The sequence below is a fragment of the Artemia franciscana genome, chromosome 6 (assembly GCF_032884065.1).
Source record: "Artemia franciscana chromosome 6, ASM3288406v1, whole genome shotgun sequence".
Lineage (NCBI taxonomy): Eukaryota > Metazoa > Arthropoda > Branchiopoda > Anostraca > Artemiidae > Artemia > Artemia franciscana.
This window is the reverse complement of record NC_088868.1, coordinates 6,460,987-6,483,046: the sequence shown is the minus strand read 5'-3', so window position 1 is coordinate 6,483,046 and position 22,060 is coordinate 6,460,987. Positions and strand designations below refer to the sequence as shown.

Here is a 22,060-nt window from a genome sequence, read left to right as displayed (position 1 = left end):
TCAATTATTTGAGTCCCCTCAGAAGTTTACCCGACTACTTTTCCGTAAAAATCTTATATGCTCCCGGGACATAAGTTATAACCCTTCCAGGGTGTTCCGGAGGGGGGGGGTATTTTGTTCCCGAAGTTTTGTCATCTAATCGTTGGACTAGTTCAAACAAAATGACCATCTGAAAATTTTGATCGGATGCATTTGGGGAAAAGAGGGTGGGAGGAGGGTATATGCCTACCAATAACCTTTTATGACTCTTAAAAAGGCAAATAGAAATTTCAATTTCCAATCAAATAATCCACCTCTGACGTTTTAAGACCATTCCTTACATAAAAGCTTATCTACCTCTGAGGCATAACTTACAGCACTTCCCCGGGGCTCTGCGGGGTTGTGTTGATCCCTGAGTTTTTTTTTGTTTGATCTTGAAACTAATTTAAACAAAATCGCTACCTCAAAATTTTGATCAGGTGCATTGGGGGAAAGATGGGTCTTGAGAGGGGGGCTGGCTGTCCTACGATCACTTATGACTCTTAAAAAGGGCACTAGAAATTCTGATCTAAAACAACTGAGCCCCCTCCGTAATTTATAGTACCATTCCGTCTATAAGGACCTTATATGCCCACTGGGCATAGTTTACAACACTTGTCCCTAGGTTCTGGTGGGCTGTGTTGTACCCGGAATCTTTGTTAAATAATCATTGGTATATTTTGAACAAAATAGTTATGTAAAAAGTTTAACTCTTTCTCAAAACTTTGCTTTTTAAAACAATAAAAAAGAACTTTAGCGTAAAGAGTGCGGCGTTGAGGAAGGAACAACCCTTTTCATACACGGAGTAATTTCTGTTCGTTTTAAGTTTTAATGTCGCTCCTTACTTTCAGTCGAAAACGCTTGTTTTTTTTATTTAATTTCTGAATGTTTTTGAATTAATGCATGTTTTGATTTTAGCTTTCCACAGATAAATAATTAAAACAAAATTTATATATAAATTTTGTTTGAAAAAAATGGTGGAGGAGGAGGCCTAGTTGCCCTCCAAATTTTTGGCTACTTAAAGAGGCAACTAGAAATTTTAGTTTTTTACGAACGTTTTTATTAGTAATAAATATAGGCCTACGTAACTTACGAATTAACATACGTAACGAACTTCTATATTCGTATATTTTTATTACTTATATGAGGGGGTTCACCCCCTCGTCAATATGTCTCTCTTTACAATAAAGCTTAAATTTTGTCCCAATGTTTTAAGAATGACCAATGAATCACAATGGCCAATTTTAGAAATTACTAAAAATACTTTAGCGTAAAGAGCGAGGTATATAGGAGGATATAAACCTCCTCATATACGTAGTAATTTCCGTTCAATTTAAGTTTTAATGCTGTTCCTTACTTTCAGTTGAAAAAACTTCATTTTTATTTTTTCATCGTTTCTCTTAATAACTTTACGAATCCTGCGCCCTCTTCATGGAAATTCTCCTACCCCATGATAAATTCTCCATGGAAAGACCCTGTCACATAACTTCTTCCCCTCAGCCACGCCCAAACAAAAAAATCACCCTAAAAATGTCTGTACACTTCCCATTAGCCATTACTATATGTAAACAACGTTCAAAGTTTTTAACTTGCAGCCTCTCTCCCAGGAACTGTGGGGGAGTAAGTCGTCCCCAAAGATATAGTTATCAGGGTTTTTGACTATGATGAACAAAATAGCTACCTTAAAATTTTGATCTGATGACTTTGGGGAAAGTGAGCATGGGAGGAGGCCTAGGTTCCCTCCAATTATTTGGTCACTTAAAAAAGGCAAAAGAACTTTTAATTTCCGTTAGAATGAGCCCTCTTGAAACATTCTAGGACCACACGGTCGATACGATCACCCCAGGGGAAAAAACAAAACAAACAAATAAGCACGCACCCGTGATCGGTCTTCTGGCAAAAAATACAAAATTCCACATTTTGTAGATAGAAGCTTGAAGCTTCTGCAGTAGGGTTCTCTGATATGCTGAATGATACGCAGAATGCGATGGTGTGATTTTCGTTAAGATTCTATGACTTTTAGGGGGTGTTTCTCCCTATTTTCCAAAATAAGGTAATTTTCTCAGGCTCGTAACTTTTGACGGGTAAGACTAAATTTGATGAAACTTATATATTTGAAATCAGCATAAAAATCCAATTCTTTTTATATATCTATTAGTATCAATATTCCGTTTTGTAGAGTTTTGGTTTCTATTGAGCCGGGTCGCTCATTACTACAGTTCGTTACCACGAACTGTTTGACTATTTATTTTTGTTGCTTGTTCTTTTTCTTTGTAGTTAAGTTTGACATTTCCTAATAGGCCAGTCAAAAACGTTTTATACTTTTATTCGTTCTTTTCAACTTTCGTCCCTCTAAAGTCTTGTCCCACTGTAGATTTTGAAAAATACTCTTTTTTGTATTATCATTGAAAATACCTTTTATTTGGTATTTTCACAAAAAAAGAAAAAATTCCCCCCAAAGAAAAACCTTTTGTTCACCCTCATATTTTCGGGGATCGACCCCACTGTTCATATTAAGTTTTTGGCTGCATAAAATTTGGCTGATTTTTTTTTTCAAATTGGCGTTACTATGAACCTGAAAGGAAAAAGTTCACATCTGATAAACTACATAGTCATAGCTAGGGTTTTGAGGGAAAATAATGGGTACCCTGGGAAAATAATGGCATCCCCCACCATAACTACCAAAATAGAAGAATAAGCAAGATCACAGTATTGACAAAAAACAGCCTCAGTTTGGTACCCCTCAGAGATTGCTTCGAGGGATTGGTGTCCTCCTCTTTGGTACGCAACCGACAAACTAGAGTTGTTCCTTTCAGTCTAATTGAATGAAATGAAGTAAGAATTGCTTCAAATTTTTTTTAAGTAAAAATGATGAATTTAACTATATTACTACTGAAAATAATTAAAATGAATGAACTTATACATATAGCATCAAAACCCTGTTTAACCCTTATTTAATATTTATTTGCTATGCATAAAAGTGTTAAATAAACTATAAAGAAACTATAGACGATGCCCATTGATGAATTGTGTAAACTATGTAAAACACACATTTCTAAAAGTCCAACTCTGAACCAATGATAATAGTTAATCCCTAAGGACTTCAGTTATCTTTCACCCTTCATACTTAAACAAGGATTAGCCTTTTTAGCCCTTTTTTTATCATTGCCCTAGACAATAAGATCAATCTCTCTTTATTATAGCCTATAGCTTGCTATTCTTATCCGATCAGCCAAACGAGAGTACACAAAATGATTCAGGTCCGCTTTTGTCTTTTCTGTTAAATTCCCTTGTGAATCCGTTAACCTGCGAAACGTCCTATGAAAAAAGAGAACTCTATTTATAGAAGCTGTGTTAAATCGAAGTTTTTTAATTAACGCATTTTGTATCTTTATAGTAAAAATCAATTTATTGTATCTATCATTGATGATTTTTAATAGTCACTTTCAATTTTATTATGACTTGGAACTTGCTGAATGGTATTTTGTTTGCAATAGTTTTCTAGATTGTAAAAGAGATTGTACACCATTTCCGGTACAATTCCCTCTAATACTTTGACGCACCATAAATTCGCTCAATAACAAGTGGAAAATGCTTTCGCAACTCAATGATAAAATCTGAAAAAACACCAGTTAGAACCTGCTTGTTTTTGGTTCTTTTTAGGGGTTTGTAAGCACGGCGGTGGAAATTCTTTGTTCATGACCCTCCCCAGATTCATGAAAGTATTGATGTTCCTGCTTCACTCCCTCTGCAGAGAGACATTTTTTCTGCTGAAGTTCATCAAGAGCAACTTGCTAAATAGGCTAGACCCTATTGACATTTCGTCGTCCATGCATTTGCTTAGGTTTGTCCTGGATGTACTCTGGGACATTAAGAGCCACCTGCAAAACAGGCTAGACCTTATTGACATTTCGTCGTCCATGCACGTGCATAGATTAGTCCCGGATGCACTCTGAGACATGCCTGATGCACCAGGTTCATAGGCAAAAAATATAGAAGGAAATGAAAGTTCAAGAAGATTAATAATCAAAACTCGTTGAACCCAAGTATTTGCTTTTATAATTAGACGAAGTCTTTATTTTTGTTGTGAGTTGAAAAATCGTGTTTCCCCATTCTTCCTTTAAGTTCAAAAGTTATTATAAGTTTTTTCTTTCAATTCAAAAAGCAGTTGAAAAATCTTATTTTACTTTCAAGTTGTTAAACTCATGAAGAAATAGAAAAATGTGAATATAAGTCACAGCTTATTTCGTGTTCACACTGAATCTTCCATATGTTATTCCATGAAAAAAAATATATCTGGGATATCATTAATGTATTCCTCTTTTAGTTTCTCATTATTCATTTGGCTATTCTAATACAAAAAGACAAGAAAGGTTTAATGAATCTAAAGCTAAAAAGTTGAAATTGTATGATAATTAATTACTTTGATATCCCTCCGTTTTAACACGAAACAGATGCCAAAAAGAAAACATAAAATTTAGGGATGATTTCACTTAAAGCAGCAATACAGCTAGTGGCTAGTTTTATGAAAGAAAAAAGGCATTGAAAGAAAAAAGTATTAAGTTACCACTTAATACTCTATTATTAAGAAATATATTAGAAGTAAGTGGAAATACATCCTAAGAATATGGACTGGATACAAAAGGCGAAATTTGGTGAGATACAACAGAGAGAAGCATTTAATGCTTCTCTTTGTTTTGGAGATTAATAAACACTAGCAGCACGTGTACATTCACCTAAAAATAAATAAAAATATACTTCAATATAATTCAAAAATGCATAGATATGAAAATTCCTTAACAGATATGAACATATTTGTAACACTAAAATGTTTCTTAGCCAATTTTCATTTCGGTGAATTATGTAAGAGAAAATAGTGAGTTTTTATTGCGGTTAGTGGCAACACTGTAATTTTCAGAGCCTTACTTGAATAGAAAAATGAAATTCTTAGAATAGTTTTTAACTTTTTTCAAATCCAAAATTTTAGCATAATTTCTTCCTCTAAGTTGGGAACTAGAAAGATGCCATCGTTTACAACTGTCATTAGTTTTGTGTTTACCGCTTACATTGCCCATTCTATCTATGGAATTGCTTCAATGTTCATTGCACCTCATTGTGCAGAAGAGCCATGTCTTCACCCATTTACTCAAGAAAATAAAGGACAGGTAGGCCTAAATCTCGGTTTAATCTAAATCCAACGGTTTAGTTTTAATTCTAAGATAATGTACCTGTTACAAGCTGTGCACTCTTTCAAAATCACTTTGTTAATGGCTTTTTTTTCTTCATCACTGTTGACTGATTGGGCAACTGTCCCTCCTGAATCTTGGTTTGCCTCTCCCCCCTGGTGAATCAAAAGTCTTGTAAAATACAATATAATCCTGCATAATTTTAGCATCAAAAGGAATGGATCAGTTTTTTTTAGCATCTATGTTTACCTTTATAGCCTATTGCTATAAAGCATCTTTATAGTAATGGCCTATATAGGGTAAATGTATCACAGTTCATATAATTGATTTGCCTATAAAATGAGATACCTCTTGATGCCTTTTTTATGCTCTTTACAAATATAATAATAATAATAATAATAATTTATTTATAACCCACAAAGTACATTAAACTGTGAAGTAAACACACACAAAAAGAAAAAACAAGACAAAAAACATAACAACATAAATAACATAGCAGCATAACAATATACAACATAAGTAAATTACCTCCATTCAAAAAATGGCCAAAGAGGGTCAAAAACACCAATCATTTGCCAAGTTTTAAGACATATATCTTTAGATAAATGTTTCAGTCGCAAGGGCGCATCAACAATGTCAAATTTAGAGACGACTGTATGATTCCGATACTACCGAGGCAGACACAGCAAATACTTGCAATACTTAAAATATCCTGAGCATATTTTCTTTGTATCCTTCTTGCAAAGGAGGAAAGCAAAACCAGAAAGATAAAAAACAGCAGGGGCACAAAAACTAGAATAAAGACGGCATAGTCCATTTTGGTTATACTGACCACAATTTGGTGAAATTTTTGCATATCCAACCCGCATACTTTTCAGCACGCTGGACGTAATAGCAGAGCAAGTAGACAAAAGTGATGTGGAAAAAGAGAGACCCAACCATTTAATACATGCTGAACATGGTATAGTTGAAGAACCCAAGCAAAGAGGTGATGCTGGTGGAGGACTCCCAAAACACAAAAACTCACATTTAGAGGCATTAACTGAAAGGCCTACTGTGGATAGTGTGGCTGAAAGCTGGTAAAAGTTGGTAATTAGACTATTTTTTGTCCGGCTAAGAAGCAGAACATCATCAGCATATGCAACATGACTAATGCCTAAATTATCATTGTAAAAAATTGACGGTTGAAGACATTGGAGACACAAAGCTAAAACACATTTAAAAATGCTTGGGGATAACATGGCACCTTGCCTAACGCCTTTTTTAACAGGAATATACTCCCCTACCATACCATTCCACTTCACCCTAACTGAAGAATTAGCATACCAATACTTAAGCATGGAAACAATAGAAAGGTTAACACCCAAGGCTGCTAGAGAAAACAAAGCATTTGAATGAATTACATTATCAAAAGCACTAGATATGTCAACAGTCAAACAATACAGGGGACTTTTTTGAGCAACAGCTTGTTTCATTAGCCAACCCACAATATGATGAGCTTGAACACAGCCCCTACCTTTTCTAAAACCAAGCTGGAAGTGTGTAAAATTGCACTTGGAGCTAATGGCTGGTAGCAGTACATATTCAAATAGCTTACTAACAAAACAAGACACAGTGATAGGATGATAATTAGAGCAAGCACTGGGGTCCTTACCCCTCTTGAATATAATAATTGCTTCTATCACAAATTCAAATTTAAGCACTTTTTGAGCTTTTAAAAATGACCAAAATATGGGATATGAAAAAGGCTTAAAACATTGGTCTGAAACTTTGCCACTTGATACCTTCTTTTATGTTCTTTATGAATATAATAAATGCTTCTGTTAAAAATTCAAATTTAAGCACTTTTGGCGAATTTTCAATTAAAGTATGAGTTATTGGTTGTTTTTGACAAAATTATACTACATTTTTTCAGTGCCAAAATTATTTATAATAAGGTTAGGTCAAAGAGTGCTTAAACTTGAATTTTCAATAGAAGTAATAATTATATTCATAAAGAGCATAAGAAAAGCATCAAGTGGCATGTGCACTTTATTGGCAAGTCAGTTATATGAATGGTGATATTTACCCCATCTGTAGCATGGTTAATTTACAGCAAATAGTATTACTGGCTTTTGTATAAATTGAATATACCACTTGATGCCTTTTTTTGTTCTCTTTACAAATATAATAATTGCTTCTACCAGAAATTCAGAATTAAGCACTTTTTGACCTCTTAAAAATGACCTAATATGGGGTATAAAAAGGCTTAAAGCATTGGTCTCAGATTTTAAAACATTAGACTCAAACTTGCCATTTCATTATAAATCCATTTTTTTAATGTTATATTATCTGCAAGCAGTGATTTTCCACAATTAAATTTGATCAATGTTGTTGCATTTTCTTCTTTCTTGACATTAAATTTTAAATACAAGCATGCATTTTTGGTCAAAAATATGAAAGCTGGCTATTACAAATGCCAGTTGTACTGTTTGCTATAAATTCAACAATATTAAATACAGCAATGGTTAGTTTATGTATTTAATATATGCTATGCTTTACCCCCACCCCCCTGATGTGCAAATATACAGCCCAAATTTGTTTCTAAACTATTACAGATTTGCGATTTCAAATATCCTATTATTTTGTAAAAAACAATTGAAATTTTGGCAACAAGGAAGACAAAAACACCATAACATTGATAAAATTTATTTATCCAATTTAATCATGGAAAATCAGTGCTTATGGATAGAATAACATTAAAAAAATGGATTTATAATGAAATGGCAAGTTTGAGTCTAATATTATAAAGTTTGGGACCAATGTTTTAAGCCTTTTTTATACCCCATATTTAGGTAATTTTTTAGAGGTCAAAAAGTGTTTAAATCTGAACTTCCAGTAGAAGCAATTATTATATTTGTAAAGAGCATAAAAAAAGGCATGGAGTGGTATATTCACTTTATACAAAAGCCAGTAATACTGTTTGGTATAAATTTACCATAAATGCATCTGTTGAAAATTCAAATTTAAGCACTTTTTTAGCTCTTTAAAATGATGAATTTTCAATTAAAGTATGAGTTGTTAGTTGTTTTTGACAAAATTATACTACATTTTTTCAGTGCCAAAATTATTTATAATAAGGTTAGGTCACAGAGTGCTTAAATTTGAATTTGCAATAGAAGTAATTATTATATTCATAAAGAGCATAAAAAAGCATCAAGTAGCATGTGCACTTTATTGGTAAGTCAGTTATATGAATGGTGATACATTTACCCCATATATAGCACCTTTATGGTATCCAATGACTCATTTTTTAATTTTTGTTGCCATTTTTAGTTGATTTTGAAAAATTGGCTCCAGGTCCTCCCCCCAGGACTTTGACAAAATTATGCCACTGCTCCATAAACGTACATAGAGAAGGCACAGGGAAAGTTTGACTTTGGGTAAAGGTCTAGTATAGGGCAGAGATCATATAGGGAAAAAGTGAAGATGGTATTATATTTTAATTCAATAATCTCTCCAAACGTAATGGTTCCAGTTTTGGGACTCTCAATATTCATAAGGTTACAGTAGCCTATAAAATTGTAGAAATAACTGTAAAATATTCTAAGCTATTATGGTATATTTATCCTTCCTAAACACAGATCAATAAATTTCACGCATTCCCAATGGACATGGACATTTTCAACAGGTAAAATTGAATGTCCAACAAGATGGTAATGGTAACTTTGTTCTACTTTGTGAAAGTAATGGGTGACCCTACACTTATTTTCATTGACAAACATGGAGTTGACATTACACCAATTGTGCACTGCATCCAAGTCTTTTGAAGCAATTAAGCTTCATCTGAGTTTGTCAAGGAGCAGTAAAGTTTTACTGAGTTTGCCGAGGAGCGGTATAGCCAAAATTTACTCAATGAATTGCCATTACTAATATTGTTTATCATTGACAATAAATTGTCAAGTTTATAGCCAAAACTATGTTTACTCAATAGATTGTTGCTACTGTGACTCTTTTCTTCCTGCAGAAGGAAAGAGTCATATTATTAAAAATACATTGAGTAGGATATAACTTGGGTTGTATAATTGAGTTATTCCATTAGGGGGCAGGGAAATAAGTTTAGCAGTATGTATTTAGGAATAATTTTTGTAACCTTTCTAAATCACTTTCATTTATAGATTGTGTTAAAGAAACAAAAGCATCTGTTTTTGAATTCTGTTTCCTGAGACCAGTCTGAGTACAAGATATCTTGTTATTTATCTCCCGAAGCCATAGGAGCTAATCATACACTATGGTAAAATCCTAGTTTAGCTACTTTTCACTATCTTGGAAAGGGGCTATGTGAGGAAAATGGTACTTTCAGTTATGAATCAAGGGCCAAAAAGATACAGTAAAGGTACCAATGATTCAACAGTTTTTTAAGAAACCACTTTTTCTTATCAAGAAGGCTTAATTTAAAGACTTTTGTTTTTAAAAGGGTTTCATTATTTAGAAAAAATATCTACAAATCTAACTGTTTGATTAGAAGCTTGAAGTTTTGTCAAAAAAGTTTAAAAAACACTCCAATTTTCTTAAATTGGGGCATTTTTTCCTACAATTTTGACAGAACAAAAAAGTTACCTGTTTTTGACAAAAGTCAGAACCCAGTTTGACATGTGTTGAAATACTTGGGAAATATTTGTGGGCAGATCCTGGTGGGTTTGACATGCCTATTCTTTCTACTTTGTTTCTTCATTTCTTGCCAACTTTTTAAATGCATAAATGTATAAAAACCTATTCAGATATTGGAAGCAAAAACTGAAAAAATTGCCTCAAGTAAAAGAACAAAATTGGATAATCATATGGAGTGTAATTGTATGACCTAGGCCTCTATAATATAATGTCAGGAAAAGAGAAATCACCAATGCAACAGCACAAACACAACAACACACAACAGCACTGTTTTCCTAAATTAGTGATTAATATAGACCAGCACTTGAATGAGGCCTTAACCCTACTCATCCATACAATCACATAGGTCAAACAGCATAGCCAAACACAATCAACCATAAAGAATAATCCATGGACAGCAACAACCCAACACAAGGGCTCATCAGGAGAATACACTGGCCTATAGGGTTTTGCCACTTTAAATTCTCTACCCAGCCAAGTGTTGTGGCTACCACAGAATATCCATGGCATCCCCGTGTCAGGTATCACCCCCAAAATACATGCCTATGAAAAAAAACAGCAAATGTAAAACAACCATGTAACACCAAAACAAGCTTATCCTGTAAATATATCCCTCTTTTTAGCAACAATAGGTAAACTAAATATGATAAAATTTACCAAATCACAAATATTAACTCATTGCAAAAAAAAAATAATGAACTAAACAATTATAGAATTCATCTTTACCATGTGGCTATTTTTAAAAAAAATCCGCTCTATTAGAAACACAATTCAAAATAAATGGCGCTGCATCATCATTTGTCGAACCTCCGAAATTAGTTGAAAATTTCTTTAAGTATTTCCAGATAATTCTTTTGGTATTTATTTAAAAGTTCGTTATAATGAAAACTAAATTTTTTAAATTGCCAAGTTAAATTTATTTGCTGAAAAATAATGTGTGACATAATAATGTGATATAGGTATGTTTAGTCCTAGTTTTTGGGGTTGTCCCTTATTCTTATGAATTAGTGCTGATTTTTATGCATTTCTTGTGATTTCTAGTGGATTGTTCTGGATTTCTACATTGATCACTTGATTTATGGGGAGGGGGGTGGTCTTGATTTGTATGGTTTGGTCTGGATTTCTATGCATTTGTCTCTTGATTTCTATTGTTTGATCTGGATTTTTTGGATTGACCCTGATTTTTATGAATTCATGCGGATTTATATATATTGCTCATAATTTAAAAGAATTTGTCTGGATCTGTATTTACTTGTTATGATTCAATAATAATTGATAAATTGATTTATGATCAAGAGATATTAATCTCTTGACTTCTGGTGGAGTGGTCTTGATTTCTATGGTTTGTTCTGGATTTCTAGTATTGATTGCTTGATTTTTGTGAGTTTGCTTGATTTATAAGTTGGTCATAATTTCTAAGGGGTGTTCTAAGTTTCTACACGTTTACCACTTGATATCTTTGGTTTGGTCTTGATTATTGGAAGTTCACCTCGATTTCTTAGATTTGGTCTTGAGTTTTATGAATTCATCTGGATTTCTAGGATCTGCCCATTATTTGTATGTATCACTCTTAATTTCTATGGATTGTTCTGGATTTCTTCATGTTGATCTCTTGAATTTTGTAAGTTTATCTGTATTTCTATGCATTGGTTATGATTTGTATGGGGTTGCTCCAAATTTCTACTTATTCACCTCTTGATTTCTAGTGTTTGGTTTTTATGGCGCTTGGTATTTACCGAGTGACATATAGCAATTGCAGATTCTGTCAGTCTGTCGGTCTGTTGGCCCTGGTTTTGCTAGTTTAAGTACTTCCAAATAAGCTGGGACAATGAAATTTGGCAGGTGTATCAGGGACCAGACCAGATTAAATTAAAAATAGTCTTTTCCCTGATTCGACTATCTGGGGGGGGGAGTGGGGGGATGGTTAATTTGGAAAAATTAGAAAAAATGAGGTATTTTTAACTTACAAACAGATGGTTGGATCTTAATGAAATTTCATATTTCGAAGGATATCGTGTCTCAGAGCTCTTATTTGAAATCCCGACCGGATCTGGTGACATTGGGGGCAGTTGGAGGGGAAACCTAAAATCTTGGAAAACACTTAAAGTGGAGGGATTGGGATGACACTTGGTGGGAAAAATTAGCAGAAGTCCTAGATACACGATTGACATAACTGGAACGGATCCGCTCTTTTTGGGGGAGTTGGTGGGAGGGTTAATTTTAAAAAATTAGAAAAAATGAGGTATTTTTAACTTGTGAAGGAGTGATTGGATCTCAATGAAACTTCATATTTAGAAGGACTTTGTAACTCAGATCTTTCATTTTAAATCCCAACCGGATCCAGTGTCATTGGAGGGAGTTGGTGGGGAGACTGGAAATCTTGGAAAAGGCTTAGAGTAGAAAGATCAGAATTAAACTTGGTGGGAAGAATAAGCACAAGTCTAAGATATGTGACTGACATTATCGTATTTGATCCGCTCTCTTTGGGGGAATTGGGAGGGGTTAATTCAGAAAAATTAGAAAAAATGAGGTATTTGTAACATACAAATGGAAGGTCAGATCTTAATGAAATTTGATATTTAGATGTATCTTGTGCTTCAGAGCTCTTATCTGAACTCCCGACTAGATCCGATGACATTGAGACAGTTGGAGGGGAAAACCGGAAATTTTGGAAAACCTGATAATTGAGGTATCTTTATCTTACGAATGGGTAATTGAATTTTAATGAAACTTGATATATAAAAAGATCTTATGTCTAAGATGCTCCATTTTCAATTCAAATAGGATCCGGGGACATGGGGGTTACAGAAATCTTGGAAACTGGAAATCTTGGAAAACCCTAATAGTGGAGAGATTGGGATGAAGCTTGGTGGGTAGAATAAGCAAATGTCGTAGATACGTGATTGACATAACCGAACTGGATCCACTCTCGTTGGGGGAGTTAGGGGGTCCAGTGCTTTGGCAAGTTTGGTGCTTCTGGACGTGCTAGGACGATGAAAACTGGTAGGCATGTCAGGGACCTGCACAAATTGACTTGATAAAGTCGTTTTCCACAATTCGGCCATCTGGGGGCTCAAGGGAAAGGAAAAAATAGAAAAAAGAAGGTATTTTTAACTTACGAGTCGGTAATCGAATCTTAATGAATTTTGATATTTAGAAGGACCTTGTGTCTCAGAGCTCTTATTTTAAATCCCAGCCGGCATTGAGCGTCCTGTTTTCCTTTTAAATCAGTCAATTGATTCTTAGAATTTTGCAAGAGCTCATACCATATGAGCTCTTAGCTCTTCTAACCTCATCACAAGTGCCATATAAGGTCTTAGCTCTTGTTATGGTTTAGTCTGGATTTCTATGCACTGGTCAGGATTTCTACGGATTGCTCAGGATTCTTACATGTTGATTACTTGATTGTTATGGTTTGGTCTTTATTTCTATGGTTCGATCTGGATTTCTAGAGTTGACCCTGATTTTTATGAATTTGTGTGGATTTGTATGTATTGGTTATTGTTTCTAGGGGGTTCTTCTGGATATCTACTTATTGATCTCTTGATTTCTGGAGCTTGGTCTTCATTTCTATGGTTTGGTTTGGATTTCTATGCATTGGTCCCTTGATTTCTATGGTTTGGTCTGGATTTCTAATATGTATTACTGGATTTTTTTGTGAGTTTGCCTGGATTTCTAGGAGATGGTCATAATTTTTATGGGTCTTTAGATTTCTACATAATTACTGCTTGGTTTCTTTGATTTGGTATGGATTTTCTGATATTGACTTTGATTTCTTTGATTTGGTCTTGATTTTTATGAATTTACTGGGATTTCTTGGGTCTGGTCATGATTAGAAAGTATTGGTCTTGATTTCTAAGTATTGTTCTGGGTTTCTACACGTTGATCTCTTGAATTTTGCGAGTTCGTCTGGATTACTATCCATTGTTCCTGATTTCTATGGGATTGGTCTAGATATCTACGTATTGACATCTTGATTTCTTTGGATTGCTCAATATTTGTAAAGTTTGACCTTTTGATCTCTTGATTACTTTGGATTAGTCTTTATTTTTAGAAATTAGCCTTGATTTCTTCAGTTTGCTTTTGATTTCTTTTGAGTTCATTCGGATTTTTATGCATTGGTCATGATTTCTATGTATTGGTCTTGATTTTAGATGTTGCTCTTGATTTCTTTCGATTGGTCTTGCTTTTTAGAGGTGAACAATGATTTCTAGCATTTGATCCATTTGTTTTTCGGTTTGGTCTGGATTTCTATGCACCGGTCATGATTTCTAAGGATTTTTCTAGATTTCTACATCTTAATCACTTGATTTTAATGGTTTGGTCTGGATTTCTAGGGTTGACTCTGGTTTTTATGAATTAGTGTGAATTTATAAGCACTGCTTATAATTTGCAAGAATTTGTCTGGATTTGTATGTAATAGTTGTGATTTGTAGGGCGCTGTTCTGGATTTTTGCAAATTGATCTCTTGATTTTTTTTTTTTGGGGGGGGGTTCTTGATTTCTATTCGTTGGTCTAGATTTCTATGCATTGGTTGTCTTTATTTCTATTGTTTGGTCTGGATTTTTAGGGTTGACCCCGATTTTTATGAATTCACGTGGGTTTCTGTGTATTTCTTATGATTTGGTAGAATTTGTCTGGATTTATGTTATGATTTCTAGGGAATTGTTCTGGATTTCTATATATTGATTTCTGGGGGATGGGCTTGATGTCTATGGTTTTTTTTTGGATTTCTGTGTGTGGGTCTCTTGGTTTCTATGTTTTGGTCCGGTTTTTGAATATTGATCGCTTGATTTTTTTGAGTATGCCTGGATTTCTAGGAGTCGGTATGTTTTGGTCTTGATTTCTTTGGATTGTTCTGGATTTCTTCATGTTGATCTCTTGAATTTTGAAAGTTCGTCAGGACGTTTATGCATTGGTTATTATTTGTGCGGAGTTGTTCTAGATTTCTATTTATTCATCTCTTGATATCTTGTGTTTGGTCTTGGTTTTATGGTTTGGTCTGGATTTCTATGCACTGGTCAGGATTTTTAAGGATTGCTCTGGATTCTTACATGCTGATTACTTGATTGTTATGTTTTAATCTTGATGTCTATCAAGAAACGTGGTTTGGTTTTGATTTCCAGGATTGAACCTGATTTTTATGAAGTCGTGTGGATATCTCTGCATTCCTTATGATTTGCAAAAATTCGTCCAAGTCTTTATGTATTGGTTTTAATTTCTACGGGTTGTTCTGGATATCTACATATTGAATTCTTTTTTTTGGGATGGTCTAGATTTCTATGCTTTGGTTCTAGGTTCTTTTAATATAACCAATATATAAAAAATATTAGGTAACTCAAGGCTGAGAGTATGCTCGAATGCAATTGAGCTACCTTTAAGCAACACTAAATATGCACAAAAATTAAAAATAAATAGTTCTCTTAACCAATCTTGGCAGAAATAAATCAAAAACAAATCCCGTGCCATACGATACCATTTCCATCCTCCGCGCACCATTTTGAGACACAATTAAATTTACAACATAAAACCAGGTGAATCATAAGACATCTGGAGGCCTCGTGGGCGAACCCAGGAGACCAACCCAATACTTAAAAAAACAATAAACATCCTTAAAAAAAACAAACATTTTTTCATATTATTTAGATTTATAACTTTCAATCAGCACTCTTTTCAACCTCCGTCTGATAGCATCTATGCTTACATTAAAATCAATCTCATTTTTCGATCTTTCCTAATGTAGAGGAATCAAATACCTCAGGCAATAAAGGAGAAGAAATGAAGGTGAAGATGAAGGGGAAGAAATAAGACCCATCGATGAAAAATACCTGGGGAGCTTTACTCGTTCAAGCTTAATCTTAAACATAACACTTAAAAAATGGATACTTTGCCAAACAGGAAGAATATTATGAAGTGAAAAAAGGGTCTGTGTTGTGGATTTTAAGGGGAAGTTTGATGGCGATGGCAGAAAAGGTTTAAGGATACGAACTGCTTTGTTTTGGATAATCTGTAAAGGGGTAACATTACTTTTAAAATTGTTGAAAAAAAAACAATAGATGCATAATCAAAATGGCATTGCACAAGGTATGGTCTGGATTTCTAATATTGATCGCTTAATTTTTGTGAGTTTGCCTGGATTTCCGTAAATTGGTCATAATCTTTATGGGGTTGCTCTAGATTTCTACATAATGACCAATTGAATTTTTTGGTTTGGTATTGATTTTTAGATGTTGACCTTGATTTCTTTGGTTTGGTCTTCATTTTTATGAACTCATCTGGATTTCTAGTGTCTGGTCATGATTTTTATTTACTGGTCTTGACGGATTTTTCTGGATTTCTACATGTTGATCACCTGAATTATTTCGGTCCGTCTGTATTTCTCTGCATTGTTTATGATTTCTATGAGGCTGCTCTAGAATTCTACATATTGACCTTTTAATTTCTTCGGATTGGTCCTGATTTTTAGAGTTTGACCTCCACTTCCACAGTTTGGTCTTGACTTTTATGAATTCGTCAAGATTTCTATGCATTGGTCATGATATTTAGAGGTTGGTCATGATTTTTACAGTTTGGTCTTGATTTCTGTGGTTTTGTCTTGATTTTTATGTATTAGTCTTGATTTCCACAGTTTGGTCTTGATTTCTAGAGTTGGGTCTTGAATTCTTTGTATTGGTACTGATTTTTAAGGATTATTCTGGACTTCTACAGATCGATCTCTTAATTTTTATGAGTTCCTCTAGATTGTTATGAGTTAGTCATGATTTCTGTGGGGTTGCTACTGATTTCTACATTTTGATCACTTGATTTCTTTGGCGGGGCTTGATTTTTAAAGGTTGACCTTTATTTTTCAGGTTTGTTCAGGATTTTTATGAATTTGTCTAGATTTCTAGGGTCTGGTTATGATTTGTATATATTGGTCTTAATTTGTAGATGTTGTAATTTTTAGATCTTGATTTCTTTGGATTGGTCTTGATTTTAGAGGTTGAACTTTATTTCTATAGCTTGATCTTGGTTTTTTGTTATGGGTTTTTACAGTTTGGTCTTGATTTCTGTATATGGTTTTCATTTCTAAGGATTGTTCTGGATTTCTACATATTGATCTCTTGACTACTTTGGATTGTTCTTGATGTCTATGGTTTGGTCTGAATATCTACGGCTGACCTTTATTTTGATGAATTCATGTAGATTCTTATGCATTAGTTATGATTTCTATGCATTGATCTTGAGTTTAGAAGTTTCCCTCGATTTCTACAGTTTGGTAATAATTTCTATGAGTCTGCGTGAATTTCTGCGGCTTGGTCTTAATGTCTATGGTTTGTTCTGGCTTTCTACATGTTGTGGTAATAAAGAAAAGGCTTATTGAAGAAACATTTTTAAATTCCATATCCTTTTTAACAATAAAAGGGAAATTGACAATAAAGGGGTGTGATAATGTGCCCCCCAGAGGGTGTCATTGGGGGGTGGAACATGGTGCCACGGTGCCCTCAATTGCTAGGAGTTCTTAGAAGCAACGCTAATGGAGGTTTTTCATTAAGTTTAATTGATCAACTTTGGTATAAACGAATATTTTTTGCCGGAAAATGACCTAAAAATGCCATATGTATGATAATACCTTCTAGAGGGTGCCGTTTGTCAGCCATTAAGTGTCACAGGCTGTGAATTGCCATGCAAAATCACAATCTAGCAATGAAGCAGCAATTTTTTGCTGTTCAAAGAAAAACAATGGTGATTTGTTAGTTTATAAATTTATTTTTAAGAGAAAAAGGTTGAAAAACCCTTAGGTATGATAATGCCCCCCTTGGAGGGTTTCATTGGGGATGGTGCATTGTGCCGCGCTGGCTCCAATTGCTAGTAGTCATCAGAAGAAACACTCAAGGGGTGTTCTTCATTAAGTTGAAACTATTGATTCTAGCGTAAATAAAGATTTTTGAAGGATAATGCCCTAAAAATGCCATACATGCAATAATTCCTACTAGAGGGTGCTGTGTGTCAGCCATTCAGTGTCCCATCCTTGGAATTGCCATGGAACATGGCAATGTAGCAATGCAATAGCAAATTTCCATTATTCAATCTTCCACTATTCGAGGCTTATGATTTTCCTGCTGTACTTAACCATCTACAAATACTTTTCCAGTATTGCCTAGCACAGTCGCTTGTTCCTGATAGTTTCCTCTGTGGCCGTGTAACGTCTATTCAAAAGCAAGCCAAGAACCCTACGTCATGTTTAAATTATCGTCCCATTACAGTATCGTGTTTTTTAAGTAAGTTGCTTGAACATTTATTACTACCAGAAATAGAGTCGAATTGTGATTTTACGCCTTTCAGTTTGGTTTTCAGAAAAGATTTGGTTGCTCCCATGCACATCATGTTCTTAGCCGGCTCATGAAAGATACCGTAAAAATGAAAATATCTTTATATTGTTTTACTGTTGACATTTTTGGGGGTTTCGACAATGTTGTGCACTCTCAGGCTCTATCTTCCCTTGCGTCGCCTGGTGTTAATCCTTCTGTACTATGTTTATTGTCTTCTTGGTATTCAAAGTCTGAAATTCAAGTTACCTGGAATGACCAAATATCCGACCCGGTAAAAATTAATAATGGAGTTGGGCAAGATGCCGTGTTGTCTCGTAGTATATTTAAATGTGCGCTTGCATCGTCCCTGCGTCCCCTTAATTTTTTTGCGGTAATTTTAGTTTGGTTAATGTGGCATATGCAGACGATATTCTACTTGTTGCCCAGACTCGCCGCGGATTGCTTTCCAATTTTACTATTTGAACCAATGAACTATCTAAGATTGGACTGTCAGTTAATGCGTATAAACACGGGTTTATTTGTTTTAATAGCCCTGATGCGATCGCTCCACTCGTTGCTGGAACTGCACTTCTACCATGTTCTTCTTTAGTTAGTTGGCTTGGTCTGTGTTTCGGCCCAACACTTTCCACTACCTATTCATTCTTAGTGAATCAACCGTGAAAAACTACGCGTCGCTTACAGAAAATATCCCCAAACAAAAGCCGTTACAACCGCAACGGTTTGCGCATGATTTATAACGATTATTGCGCCCCTGTGCTTTTGTTTTTATCAGGCATGGCTCATCTGTTTTGTAAGAAAGATCGCCAGACTCTACGTGCGGCTTATTTCAGATATTGCAAATTCCTCCTCTTGCTTCCTTGATGGCATCGTAACAGAAAAGTCATTACTTGATTTGGTTTAATTGACTTGCCTTCTCGGATTCGGTCTTCCACTGATGATTTATGTAAAAAGACTATCAACTTTATTCGCGTTTACGACCCTCTGCAGCCTTTTTTCCATATTGATACTGATTAATTAGTTCATGTTGTCTTTTTTATTTTTTTCTTCACAGTTTATCGTTTTTGTTTTTGTTTATTTATAATACTCCATACTTTATTTAACAAGAAAGTGTACTTCAATTGTAAGTGATTTCCATTAATCTATTTTCTGCCTTGCATCTCAATTATTGCAGCCATATGGGAACACGCAATTCCTTTTTTCATTCTAGTATGCGCAAACAAGTGGTTCTCTTTGCGTGCACTAGATTATCATATAAGATGTATTAGCCGAATCAAAATAATAGACAGACCTTCATAGTCCAGATTTCCAAGGCGTAATTCCGTTGAGGGGAGTTCCTTTCGAATCCTAATGTGGACAAAAAATCTTTAGAATATAAAGGTGCCCTGAGAAAGACAGATTGAAAGAAAATGAAATCTCTTAAAGTCCAATGTAAAATCCCACGTATACATCGTCATTACGTAACACCAACGTATGCGCTGCCATTATATCATTCCCAATAAATCTACCAAGTCATGTAAGATTACCTCACTCCCAATAAATCTAGCATGACACACAAGATTGCGTCACATCCAACGTGTTTCATTGCGGAACACTCACGTGTGTGTCACCCTTAATTACAACCCCGCCTGACTAACGGACTTTAACAAGTCCCGTTACATGACAACCAAAGGTAAACACACCTTATGACCTAACATGCACATGCTTCTCTTAGAAGACATTCCCTATTACGTAGGTGTACTATTTACGTGTGCAATAGTTTTTCGTCAGACCCTGGTGCACCTAATGTTTAGAGGGGCTAGTAGCTCCAATAGTTTACCCCCTATGTGTTCGCTCGAATAGATTGGGCTGTTACTACTCACCCACCAATATTCTGTAGTTAAGTGCATCAAGTGTATGGGCTATCAGTTTAAAGTGCATGGTAGATTGTTCTTTGTGGGCACCTGAACCAATCTTCTCTAACCAGTTCCTCAGCAAGTTCAATAGGCTGTCCTCATGAATAATAAATAGCCCAGATGTTGATTCATTCAAGAAAGAACTTGAATAATTGAGGCAATAAGATTACCTCACTCCCAATAAATCTAGCATGGCACGGAAGATTGCGTTAGAACATTCCCTATTACGTAGGTGTACTATTCACGTGCGCAATAGTTTTTCGTCAGACCCTGGTGCCCCTAATGTTTTGAGGGCCTAGTAGCTCCAATAGTTTACCCCCTATGTGTTCGCTTGGGCCGTTACTACTCACACACCAGTATTCTATAGTTAAGTGCATCAAGTGTATGGGCTATCAGTTCAAAATGCATGGTAGATGGTTCTTCATGGACACCTGAATAAATCTTCTCAACCAGTTCCTCAGCAAGTTGAATAGGCTGTCCTCATGAATAGTAAATAGCCCAGATGTTGATTCATTCAAGAATTTACTTGAAAATTTGCATGGAATTGATATATTTCTATAGTTCCTCATTTCGTAGAAAATTTTAAGAGACTTGCGCCTATTTTTTATATTAAATTATTGTTTGTTATTTTTTCATTTTTAAAGCGCTCGAGGTAACCTGATAGCATAAATTAACAGCTTAAGGAGCCTAGCTGAAACTTTGAGTTAATATTGAGTGAGCTTTGATACATCAATGTTAAATTTGAGATAACATTTTTTGAGGTACGATTTTTTTTTTTTAAATTCTGGTCTTAAAATTTGAGGTCATGAAGGCACCTCAATCGAAGTTCCAGGATAAGGGAACCCCAGCTGAAAATAAATCCAGTTCCATTGATTCCATTGAAATTAATTGAATTCCATTAATTTATTCCATTGAAATAAATCCAGTTCCATTGAAATTCCTAACCATCTATTTTTATTTTTGGTTTTTAAGCAACAAAACAGGAATTTTTAATGAATATTCTGATAGCGAATTTATTTAAGTAAATAAACAGTTCAAACAAAATATAGTACAAAATGATTCTTAAAATCTAATCGTCAATCAATGTTCATCTATATTCAAGGCTAAAACAGAATGGAAGTTAGGGTGGCCTCTACCCTATAAAAGGCTAAAAATAGTGCAGATTTTAAATCCAGTTATTTGAATAATATTCCCCTCCCCTTCTTGCCGTCCAAAATTCTATTGTAAAACTATTATTAAAAGTTGGAAAGCTGTGTCGAAAATATAAACAGAAACCAAGATATCAATGCTTAGGCAAAGAAACCGACTAAACTTTACAATTATTGCTTTTATTAACTAATTTATGAAACTTTATAAAATTATATAAACTATATAATTATATATAAAAATTATGTAAACAATGATATAAAATTATATATTATATAAAATGTTATATAATAATTATATAATAATAATATAATTTGGAAAATATTGTATATATATATATATATATATATATATATATATATATATATATATATATATATATATATATATATATACAATATTAATTTATATATAATATTAAATTGTATATATAATATTAAATTATATATTATATAAAATATTATATAATAATATATAGCATTTATATAATATATAAGTTATATAATAATTAAAAATGTTATATAAAGTATTAAATAAAATTTTATATATATATATATATATATATATATATATATATATATATATATATATATATATATATATATATATATATATATATATATATATATATATATATATATATATATATATAAACTATATAAACTGATTTATCAACAAATTTTAATAAAAGCAATCTTAGGCAGCTCAATAGTGATACCTAAGACTGATCAGCACTATTATGAACTATAATTATGGGGTTAATAATCATTTGCTTACATTGCCAAAGCTCGACTTACTAGACTCTCATTGCTTTGATTGCTGACCTTTTTAAGTAAAATATTTGGTTCTTTTATGT

General features: G+C 33.9%; 1 protein-coding gene across 1 annotated transcript in view; it reads left to right on the top strand.

Annotated features, from left to right (window-relative positions):
- Window positions 1–4,939: 4,939 nt before the first annotated feature.
- LOC136027966 (lipid scramblase CLPTM1L-like) overlaps window positions 4,940–22,060 on the top strand; it is a gene marked incomplete at its 3' end in the record, with an annotated part of 58,149 nt that continues 41,028 nt past the window's right edge. The window contains 1 exon segment of the mRNA XM_065705438.1: window positions 4,940–5,183. Coding sequence (XP_065561510.1) covers window positions 5,040–5,183 — 144 coding nt within the window.